This window comes from Carcharodon carcharias, chromosome 6, assembly GCF_017639515.1.
Source record: "Carcharodon carcharias isolate sCarCar2 chromosome 6, sCarCar2.pri, whole genome shotgun sequence".
Taxonomy (NCBI): Eukaryota; Metazoa; Chordata; class Chondrichthyes; order Lamniformes; family Lamnidae; genus Carcharodon; species Carcharodon carcharias.
Genome location: NC_054472.1, coordinates 16,466,884 through 16,492,421, shown reverse-complemented (window position 1 = coordinate 16,492,421; position 25,538 = coordinate 16,466,884). Strand labels below are relative to the sequence as shown.

Sequence of the window (25,538 nt, the reverse complement as noted above, 5' to 3'; positions counted from 1 at the left end):
TGTCCCAATCTGCTCTGTAATCTCAAACACTTATGTTTCTCCTCCTCTTGCTCCCATCATCCGCATGCTCAGTTCTTTTGACCAGTATCCTGCCAACTTTTGGCTCACAGCTATTCCAATCCAATAGCATAGACTGAAGCACATAAACCTAGGCTGGCACTTCAGTCCATTGCTGAGGGAGCACTGTGCAGTCAGACGTGTAATCTTTCGTCTGGTCTGTCAAGTGGATGCATTATTCCAAGAAAAACAAGGAAGTTCTCCCAGGTTCCTAGCCTACAGTCGTCATCTAAAATAGATGACCATTGCTGTTTTTCTGGGCTGGGGGGAGGTGGGGGGGGGGGACCTTGCTGTGCACAAATTGGCTGCCACATTTTGGCAGTATTTTACTGAGATGGCCTGAGGTTTGAAAGCTGCTATATAAATGCAAGTTCCCTAACTCATTTCCCATCCCTTAGTCCCATGATTGACACCAAATCCTTTAGTCACAAAGCTCCTACTCTGAAATTTCTTCGCTAAACGTTTGTCTCTCTCTCTCCCTTTTAAGAACGCCCTCAAAATCCACCTCCTCAACCGAGGGGTCGGCTCCACCTCACCTGATTTCTTTCCCAGTTACCATCTGTTTCCCGTTCACCTATCTGTAAAGCGCCTTGGGTCTCGGTGCTTACATCAATGCTATTTTTCTGTGTGAACAATTAGCACAATTCCTCTAGGTAAACCTTAAAGTGTTAGCACATTTGCGAAGTGTCAGTAAAAGTACTGAAGTTACTTAACTTCGCTGCATGTATTATCAGCCAGAGCTGTAAACAACAGCATGTTGGAAAGTGAGGTGACGTCAGAACTGCGTAAATACAGTCAACCATCCTACTGTTTTGAGTTTGGATTTCTTGTAGGCAGAAACAACATTATTATATAAAAGTTGGATGAAAAGCTGTCAAAAATGCATGAAGAGGCCAATTTTTCTTAAAATATAATTGTCAGTGCAGCAAATGGCAATACTGGCATCTTGAAGATTTTGTTTTCAATTTATAATTTTGAGAATAAGTCTGTTTCGACAAACTGGAGAAGGCCATTCAGCCCCCTCGAGCCTGTTCTGTCAATCAGTTAGATCCTGTTCAGTTTTGCACACTTTTTAAAAATAAAACGCTATGTTAAAGATGGGAGCATGTGATTTTTATTTTTGTAGTTTGCATCCTTTTTCTGAAGAAGCTGGCTGCTACAAGGCACTAGGTCGGTGAAAAATTCATTTGGTTTTGGGCTTGTAGTGCACTCAGGGCAAAATGTGCCCTGTTTGGTTACACTGGAGTTTGGTGAGCTGGTCTGTTCCTGGATCTGCCCTTTTCAGCTTGATGTTCTGGTAGGAGACCGGACTGAAGAGGAAATGACACCCAGTGCAATCCCTACCTCTATTTCCTCCAAATGTGTTGTACTGCTGCATCAAACAGGAGCAACTTTATAACCCACTTAGAATCTTGTCATAAATAAAACCTAAGCCATGACAAATGTTCACTCGGCTTTACTCGATGTTCTTTGATTTGTGGACAAATGCACACAGATTGATGCATATTAGAATACTGGACATATATTTTACCTGCAGTGCTCTTAATATAAATTATAAAGCAGTATTTCTACTCCTAGTTTAATTTCCTTCATATATGTGTTTTCTCTTTTTGGGGAGTGGAAGTGAATAGGAGATTGTTGCCAGTTTAGATAAAGCTCTTGTTCCTGTTTTCATTGTAATGGAAATGCTGAATTATTTCAATGTAACTTGGAAGTTTGTTTCACTACAATATATACAGCTATAGTATTTGCTCAGGCTTCTTAATGTTTCGCAGATAGAAAACAAATAGGGGACAGTGGATTTGGAGACTGAAGGGCAATAGTTTATTCCAAATAGATCTGAGAGGTGTCTTGGGAACAGGAGACTGCCATTCAGCCCTTCAAACTTTTTCTGCCATTCATTTAGATCATGGCTGATTTGCAACCTAACTCTCTCTCTCTCTCTGCTTTTGCTCCATACCCTCGTGTGCCAAAACTCAAGATCAGCCTTGAAAGCTCCCATTGTCCCATTATCCACAATGTGGAAAAACTGCTCCCTATTTTTGGTCCTGAATGACTGGCTCTACTTTTAAGACCCTTGCTCTTTGTTCCCCCGCCAGGGGGACTAGTTTCTACCTTATCAAAAACTAGTATTTTTAGACACCCGGATCAGGTCAGTCTTCTAAATCTGGGGGAACACAAACCAAATTGAATACAGTATTCCAAGTGGGGTCTGAATAAGGGCTCTCTCGTCACTTTGCATATAACTTCCCTTTGTGTTCCAGCCCTGTCAAGATGAAAACCAACATTCCCCATTTGCCTTTTTTAATAGAATTTCTATCTTCCTACTAGCTTTAAATAATTTGTGTATTTGGACCTGTTTTGTCAGGTTTCCATTTCCATTGTATTCTGCCGAGCTTGCCCATGAAAGCTCTCTTGACTTGTAACTACTTTAAGGCCTCATTTGCTTTTTGACTATGCTGGCTGGCTGCACCTGGATGTCTCGCATTATGGTCTGCTCGCAGATCCCTGTCAACCAATGAGTTTTGCTGTAGATCAGTGAGCAAACTCAGATCCTCCAGCTAAGTGAAGTAATTTATTTCGTAAACCACACCACCAACGTTCCAGGATTATGTGATCAACCCAAAGCTTTCTGGCTATTGAAGCGTATCAGCAGTCCGAGCACTGCAATCTGAAGCATGAGAGGCAAATCTCCCCTTTTAACTTCAACTGCATTTTCAAATGCTAAAGGTGCAGAATACAAACTGTGTAACACCTAGTTTTCTGTACAGTTGTAAAGATATATTTGAAGAGGTCTTGTGGTGCAGTGGGTAGCGTCCCTGCCTCTGAGCCAAAGGCTTTGGGTTCAAGTCCCATTACAGGACATAACACCCATGGAAGGTGTGTTCCTAATGTGGTCAAACAGGTTGAGTATCAACTTGTAAGTCCTTCCAACACACGCTAATGGCAGGCAGTAAGAGCGGGGGAGATTCCTGGTCAGTCGTGTGATGGAAAAAAATTGGAGCCTCCAGCATCACTACCCATAGCTCCGGGCTGCAATATGCATTTGAAAGTGTCACTTGGACTCCTTGGGGGGTGGGTTGGTTGGCTGGCTCAGTTGGCTGGATAGCCGGTGTGGATCAGATTGGTTCCCATAGCATGGGGTTCAGTCAGTGCTAGGGTGGATTTAGAACCTGCCTCCTTGACCTAATTGTGGTGGAGATTGAGGCACTATGGGTCAGATATGTCTTCGGGCAGACAACTTGAGAAGAAGGGCATATTTAATATTCTGTAAATTGCAACCTGCCTCAAATTGAGTTAACTTTTAAAATTCTATTGGCACAAAGGTTGTGAAAATGGCTACATCTCCTTTCTCTTCCCATCATTACCACCCCCCCCCCCGCCCTTTTTGATCAGATGTATTCCCCACCTCCATCGAAGTCATTGTGTTGGCAATTTCCACAGAGCTCTCAGTTTGTGATGCGCCTTATCTCCTAGGGCTTTGAAGGGGATACATAATGAAAGTAAAATTCTAACCAGGTAATGGCATGCTACTTTTGCTTTTTGTCCTACCATTTAGCCATCAATAGCCTCCTCAGGAAGTGAACTCCATTTCTGAAAACGTCACGAATATGCTTCCAGCAGTCGGGGTCCCTTGGCTTTAACGCTTATCATAAAGTCACTTCAAAGTCGCATGTCCTTGCAAAACCTTTTAGTGAGCTGGTGCTAAAAACCCAATGTAATACTAGTCTCATCATTTTCAAACCTTTTTGCTAAGTTTAAACTCGGCTGTAAAAGTAAGGGTTTTTTTTTTTGTTGCTTTTATTTATATAAAAATAGTCTGCTCCCAAAGAGGGAACACTTAAGCTTTGAAAGCTGTGCAGTTGCGTCTGAGATGTTTCACCATGGAATCACTCCGTGTATGTTGCCTAAGACTGGACCATCTATTTGTTTGTTAGCTTGTGGCTTTCTTGAAAAACAGACAGATTCGAGCAAAATAATCATCATTCTTTAAGGGATTGAAGTTGAATTACTCAATTGCACAACCTACAAGTTAATAAATTATCTTTCGTAATGTTATGCCATCATGTTAAGTTTTAAAGTTATTTTCAGTTGTTTGTCAGTATTTTAGGGCCTGCAGCTGATCACTGAGCTCAACCCTCGTATTCATTAGTCTGGTGTTTACTGTACTTTTTTTTACAATCTAGTGTTAAAATAACTTTATACTTAAGTTAGATCCTGGTCATGTGCTGGCTGATTTAGATGGCGTCTCTTTCATTTTATGATTTAAAAAAAGTTAATTGAGAGGGTGTGGACATTGCTGGCAAACCCAGCATTTATTGCCCATCCCTAACAGCTGGAGCGACATGTTTAGGCCATTTGAGGGCAGTTAAGAATCAACCACATGTCAACCAGATATAGTAAGAGTGGAAGTTTTCCTTCCCTAAAGGACAGTGGACCAGATGAGTTTTTGTGATGTTCCAGTAATTTCATTGTCGTCATGACTGATCAACAATAAAATCCGAGGAGTCGAATCCCAGGAGATCCGCCCACAGAATTTGTGTTCAACGGAGCTTCATGATAGCCAAGGAGAATCCATTCCCACTTTTAATGCATCTCTATGAAACTGGATGTGCCAACAAACATAGTCTATGTCAAAAACAACATACTCATAAATGCCAAACAAAACCGCAGTAAATGTGTGGAAAAAGTCTTCATTCGATTTGTTCTCACCTTGCAATGGTCTGAGCTTGTAAAAGGCCGGAAGGACAGAGCTCTGCATTGAAAAATATTGGGAGTGCGATCCAGGAAAGAAGAACAGACTGCATCTACAACTGCACCATCTGTCAGCTCTGTCGTGCAGCGGACAGCATTGTCCACCTCCCTGGTTGACTGCTGGAGTTTCCATAGCTTCCCAAGCGAAAAGTGCCTCGTCATTGGGTTGATTGGCCTCACCCTGCTCCTCTTCCTTCTTGAAGCCTTTTGCAGTTGTAACCCGTTTGAACCCAGTGTGGTGGAAGCAGTTAGCAGTTGTGGCTTCCATCACCATCGTCCACACCTTCTCCAGTACAGTTGGGTTGTTGTACTCCTGCTTATTAATGTCCTTGATAAACTGAGGGGTCAGTGGGTTTTCAGGTTCCTAATCGCCCCCTGGCTGGGCCTTGGCCATGGTGTTGGGAGGCAAGAAAATCAGTTTGACGCTCTTGAAGCCATTGTTGTCAGGGTGCATGGGGTCAGGTACATGGGGCTGTTGTCTGTCATGACCACAGAATCAGAATCTTTACAGTGCAGAAGGAGGCCATTTGGCCTATCGAGTCTGCACTGGCTCTCTCAGAGCATTCTACCTAGTGTCAGTCCCCTGCCTTATCTGCATAATCTTGCACAATCTTTCTTTTCAGATAGCGATCCAGCTGAGTCTAATAGGGCAGTGATGGAGGGCAGAATTTAGCCCATGTCGGGCGGGGTTGGTCAGGAAGCCGACCGCCATCCGCAATCCAGGCTGGAAGGCGGTTTCATGCTGGCAGGGCCAATTAAGGCCCGCCCAGCGTGAAATGCGAGCAGCAGTGCTCAGCGCTGCCTGTGCGGGTGGGGGAGGAGGGCAAACGGGGCGAGCCCAAACTTCGCACATGCACACGACTGAGCGCTTGAGAATCTCCCTGAGGCACAGAACTACCTCCGGGAGATGAAGCGTTTTCAAAAAATAAATAAATAAAGACGTGAAAAATATTATAAAACATTTATCCACTCACGTGACTCTGTCATTATTTTAAGTTTCACTTATAACATGTCCCTACTCATGTGACTCCGTCGTAAGTTGTGTTATAAGTGAAATTTAAAACATTTTATTTTTATTTGATGTTGGAAACCTCATCCAGCCCATGGATGAGGTTTCCAAAAAAATGCAAAGCTCGCTTGGCCTTTTTGCCTACCCACCGACCATAAGGTTAGAGGGGCAGCGAAAAATTTAACTTCATGTTTACTTTAATGGCCTTAACAGGTTTTTTAATTGACGGCAGGCATGCTACCGATTCCTGTGCGCGCCCACCAAATGAACTATGGCACGACTGCGCGTTGACATCATGGTGCTCACCTCATGTCAGCGCGCATCATTTCATGCTCAAGCGGGTCAGGCATGCATCCGCACACCAAGGTAAGAATTTTGTTCAGAGACACTAAAATTGGGTCATGGACTTAGGAAACCTTCCTTCGACAGTGCTGTACTCCCTCAGTACTGAGATACTGGACTGTCAGCCTCGATTTTTGTTCACGAGCCCTGGAGCGGGACTTGAATTCGGATCTTCCTGGCTCGGAGACGAGGGTGCTACTGACTGACCCCTGGTTGACATCGCACAAATAAATATAGGGGAGAATTTTCTCCCCGTCGGGGATGGGTTGGTTGGGAGCCGGTGGGGGCGGGCATGCAGCCAATTGCCGCCCTCGATCGGCTGCGCGCCGCCATTTTACGTGGGTGGGCCAATTAAGGCCCGCCCAGCGTGACGTGCACCCGGAAACGCTCAGTGCTACCTGCGTGGGTGGGTGGGGGTGGGGTGGAGGAGGGAGAGTCAGGGCCTGTGCTCTTTCACGCATGCACGTCTCCAAACCCATGACCTGTGCCACCTAGAAGGAGAAGGGCAGGAGATGCATAGGGGCACCACCACTTGCAAGTTCTCCTCCAAGCCACACGCCATCCTGACTTTGAAATATATCACTGTTCCTTCATTGTCACTGGGTCAAAATCCTGGAACTCCTCCACTGGCAGCACTATTAATGTTGCTACACCACATGAACTGCAGCGGTTCGAGATGACCGCTCACCACCATCTTCTCAAGGGCAATTAGGGATGGGCAGTAAATGCTGGCCTAGCTGGTGACACCCAGGATGCGAATGAACGAATAAGTAAAGATCCCTTTGCCCAGGTATCAGGTTGGATTCTGACTCATTTCTGGTTGCAGGCATTTCTCAAAGCTTTGCACCTGTTTTGCATTTATAGTGCAGATACATCTTTTAAAATCCCTAAGACATTTATTGTTGGTGACTTTCTGCTGAAAACTGCCCGGCAGCTGCCATTTTACCCTGAGATCAGTGTTATTTGCCTAAGGTCGAGACTGCTGTCCCCAATCTCCTGTCTGGGGAGGACGTCCTGCCTTAGAGAGCTGTCAGCCAATCAGCTCTGTGGCCCCAGCAGCACCAGGTTTGAGCGGTGGCCACTGTTGTGACTATAGGCGGTCCCTGAATAAGAGCTTTTGGAGCCTGACTTCAAGGTAAGTCTGGGGTATTGGCTGGGCCTACCTGGCAGACCCCAGCAAGGTGGGGTATGGGGCTGGGTTTGAGGGGTCAGGTGGGGAGGGTTAAAGGGAGTATGACCTGCTTTGGCAGGGGTTGGGGGTGGGGGGTGGTTTGCTGGGCTCCAGTGGGCCCAGGGAATCCCCAGAGGAGGCTTTTGTTAATCCTGTATCTTTTTTTTAAAAAAAAGCTGGAGTGATTTTTCCTGCAAGTTCTTATGGATAAGGTTTTGCCATATAATAGGGGAAATCAGAAAATTCTGATATACCTTTCTCGCAATGTAACCAATATTTCTTTCTCCTAGGCAGACTACCAAATCCTCTTCACAAAAATAAAACCGGTTTTCAGGTCAGGAATGATGGGTTTTGAGGAAGCTTTCTTGAACTGTATTTTCAAATGTGCTTTAATTTTCCTGCTTTGGTTTCCATTTCCCTTTCACGTACCTTGGGATGTCTCCTACGTTAAAGGTATATAAATATAAAGGCTGTATAAACGTAAGCCATTGGAATTCTTGTCGCAGAAATTGCAGTCTTTTTAAAACCAGTCCGACCGTGTGAAACGAGAGACACTACAAGAAGACTTAGGCCGGGATTTTCCAGCCCCAGGGTGACAGGACCTGCCACCGGAGATTGGGCAACCCAGCCAAAAGCCCATTGACTTCCCGCGGGGCCGGATGATCCCAGCGGCGGGTGAGGCTGGAAAATCCCAACCTTAGTGTTTTGTATAACTCTACACACTTTATGTGCACAGACCACAGTATGATCTCCGGTATGTTTGCGTGTCCCCCTGCCTCTGCCTCTCACTAAGGTTCAGTCTGACTGTTAGATCATTTGTTATTGCCTTTGTGGCTTGAGGAGCAACCTGAGGGAAGAGTGTTGGGACAAAGACTTTCGCAACTCTGGTAGAAGTTACAAAAGGGCAAGGATAAAGAGCTAAGTTACTTCTGAGTATGGGAAGTTTCTCCCTTGTTGCCAGGCTCAGTGATATAATGGAGGCTGTGTGCCCGTCATCCATAAGCTGGTACAGCTGCTGCTACACAGATGACCTGAAGGAGCTTTCTGTGCCAACACAGCAAAGCTATCGGACTGTATCCCTGCCATGCCCTAGGTTATGAGCTACATGCATCACTGATTTACAGAGCTGAATAACTACATCAGCTGTTGGACTCTCATGGGAATTTTATATAAATACATTATTTGAAATATTTGCATTTTGATTTTCTGACTTTTAAAATTGCAATTTATTTTTCTTCTTGCAGTTGAACACGATAAAGGCTTTGCTCTCTACCAGCCGCATCACCAGGAGTATAAATTTAACCTGTCCCGAATTCCAGAGGGAGAGGCTGTCACTGCAGCAGAATTTCGTATTTATAAGGAATGGGTGAAGAGCCGTTTTGAAAATGAAACTTTTGAGATCAGTATCTACCAGGTGCTGCACGAGCATGTCAACAGGTGAGAACAGACTTTGAAAATAGTGTTTCCTCCTCCAGCCTTTCACATTTGGGCATGTTCTGATGCCCTGTGACTTTCCCTCTAATGTATGTGGGTTGCAGATTTGATCCAACTAGTACCTTGAGTTCCTATCGATGCTTCTCTATGACTGGTCTACAGGAGAATGGTGAACAGAACTGCTCATTATGTTCACTAGCTTGTACCTGTTGGGACCAATGGACCGGTAAGTTTCATTTGGTGGTTTATAGGGATCGAGATGCTGTATGATGCAGGATATTGGACTTCCAATGTGCTATGTTGTCAATGCAATCTAAAAATGTGCTTAAAAAAGCAATTCCTGTCTGCAATTTAAAAGCAGCTGTGACATTTCAACCCAACTTCTGGCAGTATGTTTGTGATACTCCTCCAAGTGTTTGTTTTGCATTATGCTACTAATTGTTACCGTATTCAGTGGATTCCAGGTAAGCACACACTATTCAAATATATCAATTCATTCTTGTATTGTTTGTCAGATGCCGTTCTATTCAGAGCAATGATGGGTGTTGACTGAGTATAAACGCTTAAACATGGTGTTGCCTGGGGCCTAGAATTGGGTGCATGCTATTTGAAAGCAAACAGGATCTTTCAAGAGTACATGGCAGCATGCTAAAATGGCTGTGTCTGACGAAAATAAGTGGTAATCCCGGTTGACAGTCAGGTCTGTATATTCTGGCCAGGAGCAGCGGTCCTGAATCGCTTGTGAAATCAAATTTGTACAATTTTACAAATTAGCGCATTTTAAAGGCCAATTTCAACCCTTCAGTTCGTGCCTTTGGTTTCGAGGAGTTCTCCCTTTAAGTTTTGGGTAACAACTAGTCCAAGAGGGTAACTTTCAAAGAGACAGGGTTGTGATTTGTGAGCAGGTTGTGGCTTGGCTTTTCTCGATTGTGCGGAGGCCTGGGGATGCTGAGCCAGAAAAGGTTTTATTCTTGTAAAATTGTAATGGTTACGTCCTGATGAAGGAGCAAAGGCCTGAATCACTCGGGGACTGATCATGTCTCGTGATATTGTAAAAAATCAGCTTTCCTCTTCTCTGACTTGTGCACGAATCTCATTAATATCAGTGCGTCGTGTGAGCTGTGAAGTGCGTGCGACTCTGAGAAATTTTCCGCTGTGACCAAAAATAAATACAAGGCTGGAAACGTGAAGCAAAAACAGAAACATCTGCGCGCGGACAATGTTTGAAAGACGGATGATGGGTTCACAGTTCAGTTGGGCCCCCTTTATCACTCGGTGATGCTGAAGGACCTGATTGAGACAGTTTCACACACTGACACGCCTGCTCCGGATGTCCCTCTTTTATTTTTCGCCCCAGTAACTAAAATTTCTAACCTCCAAAAAGAGGGCCTGAATTTCACCCTCCCCCGCACCGGCCGGCTTGTAGGCGGGGGTTGAGCGTAAAATTCCTCGGATGGGCTTCCCGCTGGGTTCTCGCCAGCCCCAGCCTCTCTGCGATTTTGTGCTGGGGCAGGCAGGACATCTGCCATTTAAGTGGTTCCAATTATTGGCCATTTAAGGGATGTTTCCCACCCAGCCTCAATTTTTAGACTAACGGGAGGAGTTCCTGGGGTATGGGGGACACCCGACAATAATCGGGGTTTTGGCCTTGGTTGGGAAGGGGGTGCTCCACCCTTTTTAAACTTCGGGCGCCCCCTCACTTAGGGTCCAGCAACCACAGGACCATCCCCCGCCCACCGGAACTCCCTGGCGTCCCCTCCCAACACCCCAATCACCCACTGACCCCCCCCCCCCCCCCCCCCCCCCCCGCCATCCTCCCCCAGGTCTCCCCAACCCTCTCCCCGCTCTCTGACACCCCCAAACCTTACCTTCCAGGAATCCTGGGACTTGGGCCTCTGGAGACTTCATGTTGCCCCGGTGCCGTCCACTGCAGCTTCGGGCACAGCAGGGACTTAGAGAGCTGCCGGTCTCTAAGGCAGGACTTGCACCCAAGTCAAGGGTGGGGATCCTGCCTTTAGCCAATCAATGCTCTTTGTTGTGTGAAATGGCTGTGGGGCAGACAGTGCCTGTGGGGATGTATTCCCACCGACTCTTCAGATGGCCAGCTGGGAAACCCCACTATCCGAAAAATCCTGGCCGAGGGTTCAAACAAATTTTTTAAAGTGCCTGTTTCACGGGCATAATTACTTTCCTTAATAATAAATTGTCTTTCAATGTTTTTGCTAAACTGACCTCAATCTTGCTCAGTAGCCTTGGTTAGGACATGATGCATTTGCTCAGAGCTGTGGCTTAATTTCCCGGATCAATGCATGGTGGACAAGTGATTTCCTTATTCAATAATTTCTTTGCTAAAATGCTACAACAATTTAAAAAAACAAACACATGGATTGTTTAGTTGTCCCCAACAATTTATCTGATCTTACTTTTCGTCTGGGTGCTTACAGGAAGCAGGGTGTGAGGACTCCATCCCGTTCTCCCAGTTCCTCCGCCTCCGTCCATCTGTTCCAATGATGCTACCTCCCAAAACAATGCTTCTGACATGTCTTCCTTTTTTCTTAACCAAGGGTTCCCCATACTGTGGTTGACAGGACCCAATTGACGTGTCCGACCCAATTCCCCACCTCTGCCCTCACCCCTTCCCCTTCCTCCCAGAACCATGATACTGTCCCTCTTGTCCCACTTTTCACCCCAGCAGCCTCCACATTCAAAGGATCATCCTCCGCCATTCTCGCCAACTCCAGTGTGATGCCACCACCAAACACACCTTGTGCTCACCTCTCCTCTCCTCTCCAGCCCCCCACCCCACAGGTCAGCATTTTGTAGGCACCATTCCCTGCACACGCTGATCCACTCCTCCATCACCCTCAACTCCTCATCCCCTTCCCATGCAATTGCAGAAGGTGCCTTTACCTCAAGGCCTCAAACACTCATTTCAGGTGAAGCAGCGCTTCACTTGCACCTCCCTTAATTTGGTCTACTATATTCGCTGCTCCCAATGTGGTCTCCTCTACATTGGGGAGACTTAACGCAGACTGGGTGAGCGCTTTGCGGAACACCTTCGCTCAGTCCACAAACATGACCCAGACCTTCCTGTCGCTTGTCATTTCAATACACCATCTTGCTCTCGTGCCCACATGTCCCTCCTTGGCCTGATGCAATGTTCCAGTATAGCCCAACTCAAACTGAAGGAGCAGCACCTCATCTTCCTGTTAGACACTTCACAGCCTTCCCGACTTAACATCGAGTTCAACGGCTTCAGACCATGAAAACACTCCTCCGTTTTTATCCTTATTTATTTATTTTAACTTTTTTTTGTCCTTTTCCCCCAAACTACCCATCCCCCCCACACACATGGCCATCTGTCACTTGTTTTTTTTGTTTTGCTTTCACAGAGCTCTGACCCTTGATCTGCTATTACCACATTCTTCTATTTTACCTTTTTGCCACTATCAGCACCTTCTTTAGTCTTTAACATTAGCGTTGCCCTTTGTCCTGTGTTCCATGAGATCTTTGGCAAATTTCTCCTTCGCATCCACCTATCCCTGATCTTCTATTTTGCTCCACCTCCTGTACAAAGTATAAAATCCGTCATATTTCTACCTCTCTTTAGCTCTGAAAAAGAGTCCTCGGGACTCGAAATGTTCACTTTGTTTCTCTCTCCACAGATCCTGCCAGACCTGCTGAGTTTTGCCAGCATTTCCTGTTTTTGTTATATATGAAAGGGTGTTTGTGTGCAGATGCACTTCAGTTTGGAGGCCGGTTTACTTCGATGTGAAGAATCTTGTGGACCTTGTGTAGAACGTGAACTGTACATGAGTCTCAAACATGGTTTTAAAACAAACAAGTCACTCCTTGCAAGCGTGGCTGATGAATTCCAAAACCACTCCGAGCATCAAATCTCATCTTCATTTTTTTTTTAGTTCACGGTCCATCGAATGATATTAATAGCTTGCATATTTTAATGTTGATGCACCACACTTAAGTCACCATTTTGTAAAATGAGAGTGGCTGGGACTTTCTGGGCCCACCAACGGCGGCTGTTATTGTGGGTGGGATGGGAAAATTTGGAGAGCGGCCAAAAGCCGGTTCTTTTCGCTGCTCTCCAAGTTTTCCCGTCACGCCTGCGACCAATGGTGGGACCGGAAAATCCCACCCAGGGTGTTTTGTCTGGATTAAAGTGCTGAATGGTTTAAATGGCTTTCAAATCTTTTTACATTTTATCTTCAGGTTATTGAAACCCAAATCTAGCCTTAGTCTTTCTTGGTAAACTGTAATTGTGCAATGATCAGGATTTGATTGTTGTGATTTACGAACAATCTGTATGTTTCTTATTAAGTGGTGGGGGTGGGGAGGGGAGGGGGTGTAGTCTAAACAAGTGAAATGAAGTCCTACAGATGGGTGGCTTCGGAGGTTTTCCAGCTGACCATTATAACAGGTTGAAGCACAGTTTACACTACAGTCCACTGCATAACAATTTAGTAGCTGGGGTTGCTGCTGGCCGTTCTATTAGCACATGTATATAATAGGCGTGGATATAAGACATCCACTCTGAGGATATTTTCAAAGGTTATGAATAATCTAATTTCATGCTTAGTTGGAGAGAAACAAATAGACGTCTTTGTAGGTTGCCAAACATGCACAATGGGTGGCATTGTGTTAGCATTAAATCATGGGTTCCTTTTTGTTTCACAAGCAAAACCGAATTCTCCCTCAGATGAAGTGCAAGAGCACTACTGCCTCGACAAGGAAATCACTAAGGGGAGTGGGGGATGTCAAAAAAAAACATGGTTTATCCTGTTGGAGTCTGTGAAGTAAAAATGCAACAGTACTTAATTGCTGTGCCTCTTGTTAAAAATCGTGTTAGTTAGATACATTCAGGGTTACTTAATTTTATTTTGTCCCTCGCCTGGTGGGAAGAGCTGTAGATGAACTAATGAAAAGGATGTTTTAGAGGAGAATCCAGAGAAATGATTTGATTTTAAACTTTACCATGAGTACAAAGCCCCTGTTTGAGCGGATAGAGAAAAAAAAAATCAAAGCCTAAAAGGAGCAAGCTGGTAGAAAAGGGGAAGCTTCAAAGTAGCCAGCATTGAAAACCAAATGAAAGGGTGGAGGTGTTGCATCACATGCATCTGACCAGTCTGTGAAACACCTGGTTAATTATAGGTTTAAAAGCCAGTCTTGGGAAAAATGGTAGACCAGATCAGCCTTTCATGTCACCATGCAAATGTATTTGTATCCTGTGCTTCGGTTAGTGCTTCTGGGCACAGACATGACAAGATTGTAGTCTCTTCATAGTAAGTTCTACTTTTAGAATCTCGAGCCCCTTCCATTGAACCAGGGCAGAAAGAAGCCATTTGGCTAGCTCTTTGCTAGAGCAACCCAAAGCTAATTCTACAGCCCAGATCTCTTTCTCTTCGCTTTGTATCTTTCTCTGCTTCAAATATTTATCATAATTGCTCTTAAAAGCTGCAATGTGCTCTGCCTGTGGCAAAAGATTCCTTGCTCAGGCAGGCCATGCATAAAGAAATTTATTTTAAATTTTTCTCCTCCGTGTATTTATTTGATGAAAGTTGAAAATATCTGACATAATGCAAGCCGTCTCACATTTGGTCATTCATTCACTCCCAGACTAGTGGAAAACTCCATTGATTGACGGGTCCTGTATTTAGTGCTCTGATAATTTGATTCCCCAAACAGAGAACATTATATCTGCTGATTCACAGTGTCAAAGCTCTTGATAATTTTAAAATAATTGTAACACACACTATAGCTTTGTTGCAGTGGGTTGTTGAATATAATTAATCTTTTACTAATTTCGACATTTAACCCCATGGGCTTGAAGGGCTGAATGACCTACCACTGTGCTGTCATGACTCTGACTATTTGGGCTGAATGGACATGTTTATGATGAGCTGTTATGTTAAACTATACAGACTAGGAAGATTCCAGGTTCAGTTTATCTTCTGCGTCAAGTCAGCTGATCTCAACCAAGGCAGCAATGGAATCATTGCAAGTGGATTCAGAATTGTTGGATTAGCTCGACAACTCCCCTAAGAGCACTTTGTTCCCCAATTGTGGCCTCTTGTGTATCACTGTTATTGTTACTGTATTTTTTTGGTGGCTGTGCCTTCAGCTGCTTACGTCATAAGCTCCTGAATTCACTTCCTAAACCTGTCTACCTTACTACCTCCTTTAAGACGCCTCTCAAAACTTAACCCCTTTCATTTGCCCCAATATCTCCTCGTGTGTCTTGGTGTTAAATCTTGTGTGATAATGCCCCCTTGGAGGTGCCTTGGTTTGCTTTACTATGTTAACGGCGTTATATAAATGCAAGTTGGTTTGTGGCGGGGAAGGAAGGCAATAGCAACAACTTGCATTTATGTAGCACCTTTAACATAAAACGTCTCCAGGTGCTTCATAGGAGCATTATAAAGCAAAATCGGACACTGAGCCACGAAAGGAGATATTGGGTCAGGTAACCAAAAGCCCTCAGCTTTGATCTCTCCAGTATTTAATTGGAGAATATATCTGCTGACCCAATAACTGGATGTCTGGTGACGAGCAGTGGAATAGTTGAGAGAGGTGATGGTGAGCTAAAGTTGCATGCCATCATGGAATCTGATGTATTTTCAGACGATGTTGCCAATGGACAGCATACGAATGAGAAATATGAGGGGTCCAAGAATAGATCATTGAGCGATTCCAGAGGTAATGGTGCAAGAACCAGTGCTCTCCAGTGGAAATTATATGTACATAGATATTAGTTGGAGCAGGTTTTGGGAGGATTAATGTGGAAATATTGAATACTATAACTGGTACTATTTTGGAAATTGTGGATGGGACTTCGGTGTCCATATACTCAAATCCTTAAAGGTGACAGGGGAAGTTGGTAAACTGGCTTAAAGAAGCACATGGATTATTTGGAGGTCATTTGGGGTTATTTGGAGTGTTCCAAATAGAGGAGTAGAATATAAAACAAAAGAGATCATGCTGGAAATTTATAAATCTGCAGTTATGCCTCAGCTGTAGTATAATGGGCAATTGTGGGCACCACATTTGAAGAAAGATATTTTAAAAAAGAGGTGTAGAGGAGGGTTACCAGGGATGGGAACTTCAGTTATCAGGAAAAGTTGGGCCTGTTAACCTTGGGATAGAGCCGAAGTGGCCTAGTAGAAAATTTCAAGATGATAGATTTTTGAGGTTGGATAGAGAAAATCTATTCTCTCTGGCATATGGGTCAATACCAAGAGGTCATAGATTACCAATCATTGACAAAAGAGCTAGGCGAGATGAAATGTTTTCACTGAGTTGTCAGGGTCCAAGTTCTCTACTTGAGAAGGTGGTGGAAGCTGATTCGATAAATGATTTCCAAGGGGAGCTGTTCAGGTACTTTAGCATGAGGAATTTATGGGGTTAAGGACAAAACAAACCCAACAGGATATGTGCCCAGCACAGGCATGAAGGGCTGAATGGCGGCCTCCTGTGCTGTAAGTTTTTATGATTGATTCCCTAGGGCAACCATCTCAGGGGACACCAATACATCAACATAATTCCAATGAAGAACCAGTGCATCCGATCCAGTTTTTATCCACTCCCAGGTCATGCCTGAATCCCCACTATTTCAAGTTCAAATAGTAGCCACTTTTTGTCAAATGCTTTTTTTTTTTTTTGGAGATAAAAATACACCGCCCCTTGTAAAATTCTCCGCAGTTTTTTTTAGATAGTCAAGGCATTAGAGAAGGTGCAGAAAAGATTCATGAGAATGGTTCCAGGGATGAGGAATTGTGGGCATTGATTGGAGAAACTCGTGTTGATTTCTCCAAGGAGAAAATGAAGGGAGATTTGACAGAGGTGTTCAAAACGCTGAGTAAGCGGGGAGAAAGTGTCCTTGTTGGGCTGAAGGATCAAGAACCGGGGGGACACCAATTTAAGGTGAATGGCAAGAGAAGCAATGGTGGCATGAGGAAAATCTTTTATGCAGTAAATAGTTGACATCTGGAATGCACTGCCTAAGAATGGTGAAGGCAGCTTCAATCGTGGCTTTCAAAAGGGAATTGGATAATTGAAGAAAAACAATTTGCAGGGCTACAGGGAAATGGCAGGGGAGTGGAACTAGGGGAGTTGCATGTGCAAAAAGCATGGACATGACAGACCATATGGCCCCTTTCTATGTTGTAACTGTTCTATGGTTCCTCAAAGCCATTTGGAACTGGTAACTGGATTTAGTCTGTGGTTTGCTGCTTGGGGTGAACATAGCATGCAAAATGAGAGCATAAGAGCACTGCACCTCCATTGACCAAAGACGTCTCAGTCATCAGTGGCTGTTACACAACGTGGAAGCTGAAACTTAGTGTGTTGAAGACAGTGTTGTCGTGTTTTCATCTTAACCACGCCCACACGTCACAAGAGTGCAACATCCCTTGGTGACCCGAAGCCACTACATCTAGGAATAATTTCTAGATTGCACACTTCCCTACTTGAAGCACCTCACCAAGGTCTCTCGGAAGATCCAGAGCAGAAATGACCTGATAATAGGCTCAACTTGAGAAGCTAATGCACAAATGTTGCATAGCTTGGCACCAGCTCTGCTGATCAGCTGGAGAATATTGCACTCCTTTGGTTAAACCCTTCCAACACAGAACTAGTTGCTGTACAATTAAAACAATTGAGAATGATAACAGGGTCTATAAGCCCAGCAAGTACTGAACAGCTATAACATCTCTCTCAAATTATACATCAGATGTCATAATGCTGCAAGAACCTTGCAGAGAAAAAATCCAGGGTGTGCCACAACTCCCACTGTTCAAAGGTATTTGGGAGGTGCTGTTCTATGGAATTGTCAACAGGAGACCAATCTGGACCAATTATCTTTATGGAACAGAATGGGGGCGAGCTGCTCCCTCTCAATCTTCTTCCTCATCACCCAGCCTGATGAGAGACTGTCTGCCTAGCTTGAAGCTGAAACGTCATCTCTGGTACAGTCTGAACTGTTATAGTGTTGGGTGGCAAGCTGTGTGGTAAATGACCACACCCTGGGGACTCAAAAAGAAAGAATAAAGGAGCCCTCTGTAGCTGTGGTGCAGTTGAGGACACTGCACCTTTAGTGAGTGGCTGCTCAATTCTACCAGGATTTTCCAGACTTTGCAATGCCAGTCCTGAGGCTACTGAATGACTAAAGCCTGATAGATGCCAAGCTAAGACCATCACCACTTTTGACATTTTTTGCCTTATTTGTCCACTTTATGGTTTTTGTATTTTTCCAATCTTTATTGTGTCAACAACAACTTTTGTACACAGAGCCTTAATGGAACTAAATGTCTGAAGTTTCTTCACAAGAGCACATATGAAGCCACATAAGGAGATATTAGGGCAGATGACCAAAAGCTGGGCCAGAGAGGTTTTAAATGGCGTCTTAAAGAGGGAAAGAGGTGTAGGGAGGTGATTCCAGAGCTTGGGGCCCAGGTAACCGTATCCATGGTGACAGATAGTGGAGCGATTGAACACAGTCTCTTGGGGGAGACAAAAAAATGGCAAATCCCTTTCCAAACTCCAAAGCAGTGGATCAAGATCTCATCAAGCAAGTAATTGGAATCAATGATTATAGTTGCTTTTCAGCAACTTCCATTTTAGCCTGAGATAGTGCTGGACTCTTAGGAACTTGTCCATAGGCTTACAGTGAATCTACACCGATCATACGTTTCATTAACCCATTCTGGAAGGCAAGAACATCCTGTGATCTAGCCTAACATTTTTGTATTTCCTATTGGTGCCCCACTCCACAGTATGCCCTTCCCTATCCAACTTAAACACCCTGTTCCCTTGAGCAAAATATACTGCTTGTGTTATTTTAGAAACCTTGTCATCTCAAAGTCTTATCTAGCAATCCCCTAATCAGCCCCTCCTTTGAGAAATCTTGACACTAATTAAATTATCGGCAGCAGGAAGCTCTGACTAACTGAAATTTGATGGAGCTACGATAACTTGCCAACAGGGTCCCCTGCACATGGAAGTCAGACTCCATTGCAGAAGTCATTGCCAAGCACTAAAACTAGGAAATTATTCATTGCGACATCCTGAATACAAAAGAAAAAACTTGTATTTATATAGTGCCTTTCATGACCACAGGATGTTCCAAAGTGCTTGACAGCCAATAAGATACTTTTGAAGTGTAGTCATGGTTGCAATGTAAGAAATGTGGCAGCCAATTTGTGCACAGCAAGCTCCCACAAAAACCAATGTGATAATGGCCAGATAATCTGTTTTTGTGATGTTGATTGAAGAATCAATATTGGCCAGGACACCTGGTTGAACTCCCCTGCTCTTCTTCAAAATAGTGCCATGGGATCGTTTACAGCCACCTGAGAGGGGGCCTCAGGTAAAATTCTCATTTGAAAAGCAGCACCTCCAACAGTGCAGCACCCCTTCGGCACTGCACTGGAGTGTCAGATTCAACTTTTGCACCCACTTCCTGGGTTGAGACTTGAACCTACCACCTTCTGGCTCAGAGGCGAGAGCATTACCACCTGAGCCACGGCTGACACTTAAGGCAAAAAAAATTATTAATATTCATAAATGCTTCCACCCTGCCTCCATCAAGATTTGACTGATCCCTATCAGACAAGTGAGTAACCGGGTAATTAACACTGATATTACTTTGTGTATCCCTTATTTGCACACACAATGCCTCATCTTGAATCCTTGCCCCGAGGGCATGGAGCTGATAAAATTTTGTGCCAACTACTTGATCCAGCTGCACCCAATTTGCTTTAATTCCTTCCTGCAGTCAGTAATTCCTTTTAAGAACAACTACATCCTCCTTAATGATCAAAACTCCACCCTCTCTTCTGTCTTTGAAAGCAGATGAGAAAGTCAGCTGCTGCAGTAATGCGTACTGACTGTGAGGCCTCTTGGCTGCTTTCCAAAGTTAACACCTATTCCTATCGGAACTAGCGATCCAGAGATCGAGAGTTCAAGACCCACCATGCCAGTTGAGGAATTTAAATTCTGTTTATAAGGAAGGTAGAATCTTTAATGGTGACTATGTCGCTACCAGATTTCTGTATATAAAAAAAAACAATTTTTAGGAAAGAACTTCTGCCTACCTTACCTGGCCTGGCCTACACATAAATACAATTTAGTTTTGGCAATGGGTGCTTTTGTTATAAGCTTTTATCTGAAAACAATTTGGATTTTTGTTTCCGAAATCTAACACTAATTAAGTGCGAAAGCCCGAGAGGTGTTACAGGAGTGTTCTGAGGCTCAAGAATTCACCTTTTCTTTTCCTCCCCTTCGGCAGGGATACGGATTTGTTCCTGTTGGATACCCGGATGGTTTGGGCCTCAGAAGAAGGCTGGCAGGTTTTTGACATCACTGCTACCAGCAATCTATGGGTGATGAGCCCACAGCACAACCTCGGACTCCAGCTGCACGTGCAGGCCACTGATGGTGGGTAGACTTAAGCAGTTACGTTGCTTACAAAGCGAGGGTCAACTCCCCTGTGTCGCCTACTTCATTGATTTAAGGTTAGGCATAACAGTGCAATGTATTTAACTGTTGCACAAAATAACATTTGGTGAAGTTGTGTTAGTTATTGCGAGGGTGATGCATCTTTTTCCCCCTATTCTTTAGCCCATTAATAGCTCAATCTTTGTGAAAACGTAGCTGGAAAACTTTACAATAAAAGCAAAACAATGCAGATGCTGGAAATCTGAAATAAAAGCAAAATGTGAGGAAAAACTTAGCAGATCTGGCAGCTTCTTTGGAGAGAGAAATAAGAGTTAACATTCGAGTCCAATATGACTCCTTCGGAACTCGGAAGTGTTAGGTTCCAAAGAAGTCATCATGATTTAAAATGTTAGCTCTGTTTCCCTCACCACAGATGCTGCCAGACCTGCGAAGTTTTTCCAATGCTTTGTTTTTTTCACTTCGGAAAAGCTTTATTCCTTTTAAATTAATTTGAATCAAATCTGCCTACTTTTGTGTCCAGTCAATTAATTTTTACCACCCCCCCCGTCTCAGTCTAATAATTCCCCATTTATGGAGTAAATGTTTTTAATTAATGGATTTCCTTTTGGATTATTGTAGGGAGGTATTTGAAGGTATTGGCACAACAGTTATTCAATTATTCTCACACCTTGACTGGCGTGAGTAAATACTCTCTTGAGTTTTCACCCGTAGAATGGCAGTCAGGTCACGAATTAGTGCCAGACCGAAGTTATTGGCACCTGTCTTGTTCAACTGACCTTTCCACACCTCCCCACCCTACCTCACCCAAGGTTAGGAGCCACACTCCCCGCTTTAGCTGTGGCAAGATTATTTAGTAAACCATAAAATGTGCAGGATTCTGTGTATATCTATCCAAGAAATTGGAAGCGTGCATGTCCCTTTATGAATAGATGTGACTTGTCTTCCAATGCTGCTTTAAACGATAGCAACAAGTTTTTTCCCACTCCATCTGTATTTACAGTGCTGCAGACAAAATCTTTTTTCTTGACAACACAGTGTCTATTTCTAGTCTGCGAGATTCTGTTATTTTTAGTTGACTTCTGGCTATTTGCTTTTTACAGGTTTTTAGTTACGCTGAAGTTAGCTTGAACATTTCTGACTCGAATGCAGGAAGCATTCCTTTCTGGACCCTTCAATTCCTTCCTGTGGATTATAACTTTACCCCCTGCAAGTTTAATCAAAATGGATTGAAGCGACTCACAAAAAGAAAATGAAGGACTGAAGTAGTTACTTCCTACCTAGTTCAGATCAGCTGGTCCAGGATAGGGCAGGGGCTAATCTCAGAAAGGAATATGACTGAATCATTGTGAACACTAATATTTTGTCATTGGTTTCGGGACAGCCAAACAGTGCATAAAGCTAAATGTGTAAAGGGAAACATTTTTGATCCTGATTAAGTGTTCCTCACCAGTTACATTTTATCTGGGTAAATATAAGTTAATGAGGCTAATTGTAATGAAGCCCCCCACTCCCCACCAAGCTCCTGATTATCCTGACTCTGTCAAATAGCATTGTAGTAGTAGTGATCTGCCTGAGGGCAGACCCTATGCCCATTTCTCCACACCTCGCCGTCCTGTGCTCTGCTCATAGGAGCCTCCCATTTTCAATTTCAGTGAACAAGATGACTAAGGGTAAGAATACATGGGGCGGTTTCCCCTTGCATCCCTCACATGTGCTGAATGGAAACGCAAGCCCTCTACCCGAAGAACACTCCACCTGTAAGCAGCCATCGTCCCTCGAGGCCGTAGGTCTTCTGCCATCACTGTTGAATATTCGCTGGTTCATCTGTTGGCCAGGGCTCGCAACCCACAGCGTGGGACCCTTAACCTGGGCCTGGGGTGACTCGCGAAAGGACAGAGGTGACCACCCTCTCAAATGATCTAGCTCCCCTACAAAAAACATGGCACTGACCAAGAATTGAAATTGGAGTCTGAGCTGTGTTTCGCTCGGTAGTATGCAGTGCTCGTTTTTTTTGTTGCTGACATTTGGAAGTAGTAGATTCCTGAGGTAAGGAAGTATTGCCAGAACCCTGAGCAGAATGCAAGACCTGATTCTAAAGTTATGTCATCTGAAGGAGTAGGGTGTCATCGATCCAAAACTCTCTCCAGTTTTTCGGGCAAAATGCCCAGCAGATGGGATGAGACCTGTAGACCTAAAACATAACTTGTTTCCACGTAGCTGGTTGGAAGGGAAACTCAACGTTTTGTGATTCCTATTGGCTGGCACACGCACACTGCCCTTTGGCCTAGTCTCAATCCCTTCAAATCTTTAGAGTTGCAATGATACCTGTAAACCTGTCTTGGGCGTATGTTTGTATCCCACCCACAAGTGACTGGATTGCTGACTCAGCATGGTGCTTTATTGGCTTGCTCAGGCGCTTGCTATTTTTCTCCCCCCAACCCTGTTTGTACAACTGGGGTTTGTGGTTGAACTATGGAAAAGTCCCAGATGACACCCTCTCCGGAAATCCTCTTCACAGGTTCCAGTCAGTTTCAAAGCTAGTCCCCATGCAGGAGGAATGCTTACCACATGTCCACAAGCAGCTGCCAAACGTCTGGCCAGATTGGAAATCTTTCAGCCAAACTTTTCTGAGACGTATGGCAGAACGCTTTTTCAAGTAGGGGGAAGCTATTGGCACAACAGTTATTCAATTACTCTCACATCTTGACTGGTGTGAGTAAATACTGTCTGAGTTTTCACCCATAGAATGGTGGTCTGGCTCACGAATTAGTGCCAGACTGAAGTTATTGGCACCTGTCTTGTTTAACTGACCTTTCCACACCTCCTCACCACCCCCCACCCCATCTCACCCAAGATTAGGAGCCACACCTTGTAAACAGATGAATAATACTTGCCTTCATATAAAGGGAGCTTTACAAACTGTGCCCAAAATGGGGCCATTTTCAGGGTGAGGCCTCATTTGCATTCAGTAGCGAGTTGCAGGCACCAATCTCAGCAGCTTGTTGGGTTTGGAAAACCTCATGGATCCAATAAGCAAGCTTGGGTCTCTTGGTCCCATAAAACTTTTTTTTTTAAGATAAACAATAAGCAAAACTATTCCTCGAAAGGTGGGCGGTGGGTCCCTCTTAAGAATGGCTGGTTAGGCCATTCAAGAGCTGGTGCCATTGGGTGTCTCAATTGTGGCACATGTCTGTCCATTTTTTACACACAAATTGTGGTCTGTGCCCCCACAATGGGCATAGGATGCTCGATTTCCATATTCAGCTTACCTCCTGGGAGTGCTGGGCACCCATTTAAACCAATGCTTGTGAAAGTTGAATGGTGCAGGCCTTGGGGTCGAAGAGTTGCCTGAAGGTCCACCTGAGTTCTCCTCTGCCAATTGCCCATTTTTCAGGTGAATAACGTGCGGCGGGCAGTTGAAAACTGCCCCCCTCCTGTTGTTTTCACAGCAAAACTTCTCCAAGCACTTTGGAATTCAGAAGTAGTTAAGTTTATAATAACTCTCTTGTCTAGGCAAGTGCTACAGCCATTGAGAAGCAGCAGCAGCACCTCACAAAAGAGCACCAAGATAAACGCCCAGTTCATCTGTACACTGGTTTGTTACAGTTGAGGGAGAAATACTGACCCGCATGCTAGGAGATTTCTCTGTTCTTTAAGCAGCGCCATGGGATCTGTAATATTCAGCTGAGCAAGCAGATGGGAGCTACACTTTTATTGTATTAAAGAATTGTTTGCCAATAATGCAGCACCCCCTTCTGTACTGATATGTAGGCCCAATTTCCAACCTCCTAGCTGAGAGATACAAATGCTGCCAATTGACCTGTACTGATGCACACGGTCGTGGTTAAGAGTGGTTTTGGGATCCTTTATCATCACAGTGAATCTGGGGTGGTTTGATATGCAGAGGTCAGACTTAAAATCAGGTTATTGTCGAAGGCTGGATGCTTTGGTAAAGAAAATTGTGGAAAGCTCGAGACCAAAACATTTTGGTGCACAATAGCAAGTTAAAGGATAGAGGTTAATCATCTGTCCCACTAGGTCTCTGGCAGTGTTCCAAACATCTGACCCAATTATTCCTTCAAACTATCTTGCTCACACCCCATAACTGTTAATATACCTTTTTTTTTTAATCAAGCAGCTATCTAACTCTGTGCATCCCAAACAATTTTTCAGTGTAACCCAATTTTAACACTCAAATTAATGTGACCCCAGATGCCAGCAAAAACAAAATATCAATAAAGCAGCATGGTAACATTTGGTATATAATTGTTAAACGTTTGTCTATTTATAGATGTAATAATACATCTCATATAACTATGAAAATTTGTGTTTCTAAAGCACTTTGTAAAAATGTTATTATTTTAGGTACTCTGTAGGTTTTAGTCAATTACCGCATTCCCGGGTGAGAGAAGAAACGTGAAGCTTCTCTCACCCCGCTACATACACAGCTACAGATAGACACACCTACCCAACATCCCTCTTCCCCATGACACCGCCACCCCCCCCACCCCATCAGCCATGCACACACCTCTTCCTTTCACCCCCCCCACCACTCCCTCAGCTGCAGACCTCACACACCTCTTCCCAACAGCGCACACTGCCACCCTCCACCCCCACCCCAAGTGCGCGTACGCACACAGACACACCTCCTCTTCCAAAAGCTTGGTTCAAGAGGTAGATTTTAAGGAATGTCTTAACGAAGGAACGTGAGGTTGAGAGGTGTAAGGAGGATACTCCAGAGCCTAAAGTCTAGAAAGATAAATGCACGCCACCAATGGTGAAGCGGCTGCCTTTAAGAAGGAAAACAGAACCTTTGATTCTGCAGTTTGAGGTAAACAGTACAAGAGCAAAGAGCTAATGCTCAACTTGTACCAGATCTGAATTAGATTGGACTTAGAGTAGGTGTGCCATTATAAAGAGGTTATAAAAATTATATTGACATTGCTAATGTCTCCTAAATTGCCTGCTTGCCTCATTACCTAGAACTGGGTTAAGTAACGCTTCATTCCTATTGAAGTGACAATGTGCTAACTGAGGAAATTCTTCTCTTTCTCAATACATTTTCCCTATCTCAGTCTTGTAGCTATTATCATCAACAATTCCAACGTGGTTTTTGATCTTTGCTTGAACTTGTCTGCAGATTTCTTCCTGAGATTTCGTCCTTGATTTCCTTTGCGTTGTTTGACAACCTTTAAAGAGATCCCTTTCTAGACCAGAGATTCTATTGGAACGTAACCGAAGTGGTGCATTTTCTCTCCTTGACGTCTTTGCAGCCTTGGGTGTGGTTGCTCAATTATCTCT

The 25,538-nt window shown here is 44.1% G+C and overlaps 1 protein-coding gene across 1 annotated transcript in view; it reads left to right on the top strand.

The window, feature by feature from the left end:
• bmp6 (bone morphogenetic protein 6) overlaps nucleotides 1-25,538 on the top strand; it is a 122,129-nt gene that overhangs the window by 36,756 nt on the left and 59,835 nt on the right. Inside the window, exons 2-3 of the mRNA XM_041189393.1 lie at nucleotides 8,579-8,771; nucleotides 20,068-20,216. Coding sequence (XP_041045327.1) covers nucleotides 8,579-8,771; nucleotides 20,068-20,216 — 342 coding nt within the window. The remainder of the gene's footprint in view (nucleotides 1-8,578; nucleotides 8,772-20,067; nucleotides 20,217-25,538) is intronic.